The sequence below is a fragment of the Nomascus leucogenys genome, chromosome 20 (assembly GCF_006542625.1).
Source record: "Nomascus leucogenys isolate Asia chromosome 20, Asia_NLE_v1, whole genome shotgun sequence".
NCBI lineage: Eukaryota > Metazoa > Chordata > Mammalia > Primates > Hylobatidae > Nomascus > Nomascus leucogenys.
Genome location: NC_044400.1, coordinates 61,428,342 through 61,435,525, shown reverse-complemented (window position 1 = coordinate 61,435,525; position 7,184 = coordinate 61,428,342). Strand labels below are relative to the sequence as shown.

Below are 7,184 nucleotides of genomic sequence, written 5' to 3'. Positions count from 1 at the left end.
ATCCCATGTCATTTTTCACCTCTGTACGTTCGTTATAGAAACCACCACGTCTGCCTTTGCTGTTTAGAAAAAGACAAGATACAGAAGGTGCACTTTACCTTAGAGCTGAAATGCATCCATGAATATGGAAAAGCAGGGAGAAAGGGAAAGAGAGCCAGAGAGGAAATAGAATAATAATAAGTGAGTAATGGGTACTGATCTGAGAAACATGCCAGGAGTTTGGGTACGATAAATAAGAAAAGCAGAAGTAGATTTGAAACATTCGTTTCCCTTTATTAGCTCAGTGAGGCTGATGTGTACTGCACATTTAAAAAAAATCACAGGAATTTTCATACAATGAATAAAACCACAACAATACATGTAGAATTGGCAGGTGGAAAAAAGGCCCAGCAAGGGCTCAACTAATCGCTCACTTTCCCTCTTCAGCATAGTTCAACCAACAGTATTACACTTTCACCTACAAATCTTAAAGTAGCTCCATCAAATCAGCAGTTCACATTATTGAAAATGTCTGTCACATAGGTACAAATTTAGAATCATCACATTATAGTACATGGCTATTCTAGGTCATCTATAGATCAGGTCTTAGACTACAGTGATTGAAGTTCTCATTACAGCCATCAAGAAAGGACACATAATCATTACCTACTGGAAGCTCACATCTAAAGGCATGAAAAGGTTTCCTTTTTTCAACTGACCCAAACATCATACCCCAATAGTGCAAAGTTCCCTCTCTGCTGCTTTGAATGTTGACAGCCCAATCGTTGTTCTCGGAGTCGTTTAGCAAAAAATTGATTTTGTTGCACTGGAAGAATTATTCTGCTACATCATCTCTTTTAAAAAAGAAAAAAATCCACATTACTAAAGCACCAGTTCGGTTACCAAAATTGTAGATGTGGTACTTACCACGGCATGAAGGCAATGGCCCACGGTCATCTAAAAATCCTACCGATCTATGCTGAAATTTGCCTCCAGTGATGATGGCGTGCACGTGTTCATTTGAAATATTCTCTCCCAAAAAATAAAAATAAAAATGAGAGGAGCACAGCCTACATTTTGATGGGCTACCCACAGTGTCTGCAGAAGATACAAAAGCTCCACTAATTTTAGATGCAATTTGAAGTCCATTGAAGAAAACTATCTTCATGGTAACAATATTTGTCAGGCTGGGGGTGGGGGGGATGAATTAATCCTCAATATGATACCTGTAGTGCTGTCTTTTGCTAAGTAAGAAAAGAAACCAAGTATTCCATTCATGTCAACAATCCAGGGCAAAAAGGAGAATGTATTATTTAAAATTGGATCACAAAAATTTAAAGGCAAAATAGAGAACACATGTGGTCCTTGAACACATAATAGGATTTACTAAATATCGATTTCTTAAAAATAATTTATTGCTCTTAATAGTCTTTTTATTATTATTCTACAACAGAAGATACTCAAAATTCAGAAAGAAAGACTGTAAACTTTAGTTTGGCGTTCACACAGAGTTAAAATACCTGCATTTAACCTACAGAACAACAAGAATTAGGCGGATTAAAGATGTGTTACTGTTGTAACGCAGAACCTGTGAACAAGTTCTTTTATTTCATAGTATTTTTATTGCTTTCTATCTACTTAGAAATAAGAAGCCAAAAAATCAAGCAAGCATCCGACAGGACAAACAGTGGATTCACTCAGAACACAATATGCTGGTGATAAATGAATGCAGCTATCAAAATTAGCTGCATTGGCCTGGGGGTGAAATCCATCTTATAAGATCATGTTGGGTGAGAGAAAGGAAAAGAACAATTAAGTAGTAGGTGTATCATGTCTTCCAGAAAAGTCATGTCAGCCAAACAGTAATCGAATCTCAATTTAGAAACTTGAATACACACTCCAAACGTTACTGAATTCCATTCCAGGGACTCCACACTCAGATGAAATCCTGATGCTCAAAATGGAGGTTTTTCTGAAGTTTTTATTGAATTTAGCAGAAGCAATGTCATCAAGAACAACATCATGGTCACGTCAGAGGCCATGCTAGTGCAAGTAGAAACACTGCTTCTGCAAAAGCTGAATTTCCCAAATGAAGCACTTACACTCCAACCTGACAATTGTCATGCATCCTAGGTAGAAAATTTCCACTGGCTTTATTATTTTCATCATCTCATAATTTATAATAAATAGGCTATCTGCAACTGATAAATATGTCTCTTTAGTAAACAAAGGAATGAAATATCAGTATCTATACAGGATGCATAACTGTAAAAAATACAGATAAATACCATCGTCATAGTCTGCCAAGGGAAAGAAATACTGGCTTCAAAGATAGTCTTCAGACACACATTAATTATTGTAAAAATCATACTATAATTATTACCTCAGCATTTTGTATCAAATTAAAATCACAAAAATTAAAACAAAACAGCATTTTAAAAAGATTTTTGACTTTTAGTTTCAAAACTACTGTTGATAGAGAAAATAAAAACATTTCTTAATGGTTACCCATTGAGAGACTTTACATAAAATCATGATATCTTCTAGAAAAATTTTAGATGAGAAAATTTCATTCCCCTAACAAATCCAGTGTATAAAACTTCAAAGAAAAACAAGCGACAAGAAAATGTGGAAAAATATCGCAGAAGTGGTTAATACCTTTAGGGGACTAGGATATTTCTTGACAAGATGCTTAGATTGAAGCTCACCTAAGGGATGGATGTGCGGAAAGCATCATTTTGCTCTTGTTGCACTCAACAGACACACACACTGTCTTTTTGTTTTTACAATCAAATATATATAAGCAGTAAGTTCAGCTTCTAAATATGTTAGTGTACAATAATTGTTTCACCTCATAATTACATTTGAATATTCTTGATTAAGAAAAATTTAGCAGTTTTGAAAAGAAGGCTGCATTTACAGTGCATAGCTGTAACAAAAAAGAACATTGTTGTATAGTATATACATAAAATAAAAATACTCCATTTAACATCTGTAAATACTTAACTACATCAGAGAATGTAGCAATTAATTACACTATCTGAACACACCTCAGAGAGTTCTACCCAACTCTCATTAGTAACGTAACCCGGTGTCCGCTCCTCAGAAAGAACCGCTGAACAAGCTGCACGCTTGACCATTGACAAGGCTTTTGAAATTTGCAGTGGAAGATCAACATTTTGGACATTTACATGGGTGTCAGGATTAAGGACGAACTACAGAAACTTCAAAATGTTAGGAAACTTTAGCATTCTGGTGCCCACAGTATCCTCTCCCACCCAGATTCCATGGCAAAAGGAAAAAGAAAAAAAAAAGAGAGAGAGAGACAGGATATTAGTTCTATGGAACCTGTGGTTTCTTCAGGATTGTCATATAATCATTACGTTATGAGAGAAAGCTTGCTTCAAGTTGATTCTGCACTTTCTTAAAAAAACAGAGTACAAAGGCTGATGCTCAGACATCAGCGGCTGTCATTTTAGGGTGGTTTGTGGTTGGTTGGTTGTTAGTTTTCTTTCCTTTTTAATTTATATATATATATATTTTTTCCTTTTGAATAGAATACGAACATTTTGAAGTTCTAGGTTTTAAGTGTGTCTTCATGGAACTGCTGCCATTTGAAATAGTTTGCCCTTGCACATTCTGGTCAGGTGCCCCCAGTCCTCACATGTACCCACACATACTTCCCCTAAACCAAGCACACACACCACACACATACATACACACACACATACATGCACACACACACACTCCATCACCAAGAGACTCCAGGAAAAGCAAAGTTGACACCCATGAATAAACATGTGCTTACTGGATATCATTCTGTCTCTTGCCTCTTCAGCAGCTGTGTTCATGTAAACCATTGTTGTTATTGTTGTTGTTGTTCTTGTTGTATTGTTGTTGTTTTGTTTTGTTTTTGTACAGAGAGTGTAAAGTAGGAGAAATTCCTAAGTATGACTTGCAATAGTCTTTAGGGAAGGACGCGCTGTCCCATGAGGTATTCGCCATCCCTCTGTCATCCTCAGCTAGGGAACATGTTACCTGCGCAAGCTTCTCTGAGCTTCTTTCAGTAAACTATCAAAATCCAGAGAGTCATACTTGCTCTTGGTGGAGGCAGGGTCAAAGTCATCTGAGTTTGAATCTGAAAGAAACACAAGCCAGTTTAGATACACACTTTGCTGATGGCCATTAACTCAATTATTCCAATTCAAGATTACCGGATTCGATAACAACTCTTCCAATCAATATACTTTAGAAGAAAAATCCAGATTTTATTGGACATATATGGATATATAGGAAGAGGACGGGGAGTAGTGAGCTTTCAAAAACACTCACCTGTTGACTCATTTAGGCTTAAAACACCCTGGGAGTTAGTTAGGCAGAGCACACGTTAATATATCTCTGGCAGATAACCACCCTCCCCTTCCCCCCGACACATCAAATAACTTGCCCATGGTTCCTCAATAACTTAGATGTAGACGTGAGAGTACAAGCTGCAACTAATTTTCCTATTCAATGGGATTAATTTCATTGAGCATAAAATCCAGTTGAGTATGAGAGAAAGAATCATGAGAATTTCCCCTAAACTTCAACCTGATGCTTCTCTTTGAGGCGGGAGGGGACATATGATGTGGTCCTCTACTTCTGTACCTCTGGGCCTCCCAGAAATTTTGGTGCAAATTCTCCCCAAATTGGAAGGTTGAAAGAAATGCTTCACATCCCAGGAGAGTAAATTCGGAAAGAAGAAATAAAGTGCAGGTATAAATAAAGTCATGCCCTTCTTAGACTCTTAAACTAGTCCAAGTAAGCTTTTGAGCAAAATTTCACTGCTACTTCAAATAGACCTTAACAAAATAGATACATTTTAGCAATATAGAAAGCAAAGTAAAATTCTGTTAAATATTCCTGTTTTTTCTCCATTGACTTCTATGAAAAAGCCAGATATTCCTGCTGGTCTTGCAAGTAACAAAGGGTGGCTTGGAAATATAATAAAAAGCCTCTTATAAATACATTACATTAATTCTTTTGAAAACATTTATTTGAAGGAAAGCAAAACCATTCTGGAAAACTAACAATTCTACCAAAATATTAGAATTCCCATGCTTTTCCCAGAGTAAGTAAGTTACAAAATCAAAATGGTCAAAGTAATAGAAGGGTGTAATACTAGATACTACAGAGGCATAATCGTTGACCTAAAATGTTTTGCTGACAAGATTGCAAACCAAGCTCTCTAGCACCAGCCTGACTATCCCATTTCCCAAGTTTCAATCTACCTTTACATACCTAGATTTAAAGACAAAGAAATGTCTTTATTTATGTTTTCCTTTCATTCTGATCACCTTTGGTCTTTACTGAGTTTTTTTCAGCAAGTTTTTTAAGGTAAGAGCAACGAGAACAATTACAGTCTCAATCATAAGAAACAGAGCCAAAACTGGCCAATCTTTCCTCAATAACATCTTAAATAGTCAATTCTTAAATTACACTGGCTTCAACGCTTCTCTTCATAGATTAATGAATGCTTTTCTTGTATTGCTAAGGCCTCACAAACAACTGCTGTTACATCAAAATCTTTTTTGTAGAGACAAAAAAAAAAAGTCTAGCTCATTGCTAGAGATTAGTCTGAAATCAGAATTCCACTTGCATTGTAGATCAAGAGGGAAGATTCCCCCAATGATGGAGTTTGTGTGATAAAAGTCAGCCTGGAACCATCAGGGACATACACACATACCTTTCCTTGAGGAACACTTTGAGAATATTTTAAGTTTCCTTACTTTGCAATATTCTAAGCAAACTCTAGAATTTCAGTGTTTCTGTATTTTATTAGCAAATATTTTTAAAAATGTGAAATAATAGTTCTCAAGAGTTTCTTCACTGTGAAATATAGTGTTCACATATATACCCACTTATACAGGCACACTGTTACTCAGAAAACAACCAAAAATATTTTTTGTTGCATGAGATGGAATGTGGTTACATTTAATTTCTGAGGCAATAACATCTACTCCACCAACTTCTCTCCTGCTAATGAAAGGATATTGGAGCACAGTAAGGTATAATAAAAATGTTATAGGAATAACTCAAGCCACTCTAATTTTTCAAAATAAATTGTTATAAATAATGATACTGTATTATTTGAAACAAATCACATCACACTTATATTCCCAGCACCTGAAAAACTGTTGGCACAAAGGAGGCACTCAAATTGATATTTGCTGAGGAATATACTAATCTCAAACACCAAAATATTATTAAAGCCATGGTTGAAAATATTTATATTGGGATGTGGGGATGATTTATCAATGAATGGCAAAGAAATACATAAAGTTACGTGTATAATCAAGAATACTGATAATACAATACATTCATTTCAGTTAATGAATAATTTATAATGTATGTGTCTTTTTTTAAATGTTTAAGTTATATAACATAACTAATTCATAATCAAAACTATTACATTCATAATACTGACCCATCTTTCTGTTTGGATCCTGTAGTCCTACTTTAATTTCTCTTTGTCTTTCTCCTCTGATTTTTTTTCACTGAGGTCTTTGGAAAGATCCATTTGCTTATAAGACAGTAAATAGAAAGACAGACACACAGACTACAGATTCATGGCAACTAGAACTTAAATCTTGGCTTCACTGTTTTAACCTTGATCAAGTCATTTTAATCTCTCACCCTCATTTATAAAACTGGGTCATAAATAGTAGCTGAAATCGTTATGTTTTGCTCTAACAATATTGTAGTCACCATTATCTAGTTTCAGTAGTAGAGAAATAGGATGTATAAGCTAACTTAATTTGGGGGAGCAAGTAAACAGAAAGAAAATTGGTTAAATCTATCTAGAATGATAAGTAACTTTCCTGTCTTGGTAAAATTAATCTGTGTCACATCATTTTTGCTTTACTATTGTGACATATGTGTAAGCTCCTAACCCCTGAGTCCAGTATACTCGTATGCCCTGAAGCGTGCATGAACACTAAATATGGGGAGCACAGGAATATTTGAATTCTTCAGGGAACAAAGACAAGACACAGGAAAAATGTTTTGAGTTCCAAAGCTGATTCCTAGAGTCGATTCTTCCATTTTAAAACAACTTTACACTTCTAACTAACTTCTCATTCCCATCATTTTAAATTACAACCATAGCCACTATTTATTGAGCACCTATGTTATGCCAGACACTGTGCTAATAGCATCACAAACAT

The 7,184-nt window shown here is 35.3% G+C and overlaps 1 protein-coding gene across 4 annotated transcripts in view; it reads right to left on the bottom strand.

Moving 5' to 3' along the window:
- Positions 1–248: 248 nt before the first annotated feature.
- Positions 249–7,184, bottom strand: part of PPARGC1A (PPARG coactivator 1 alpha) — a 300,453-nt gene continuing 293,517 nt past the window's right edge. For all 4 annotated transcript variants that reach the window (XM_030800949.1, XM_030800951.1, XM_030800950.1 and 1 more), the window contains one exon: positions 249–4,117. In XM_030800949.1, coding sequence (XP_030656809.1) covers positions 4,014–4,117 — 104 coding nt within the window. In that variant the 3' untranslated portion in view covers positions 249–4,013. The remainder of the gene's footprint in view (positions 4,118–7,184) is intronic.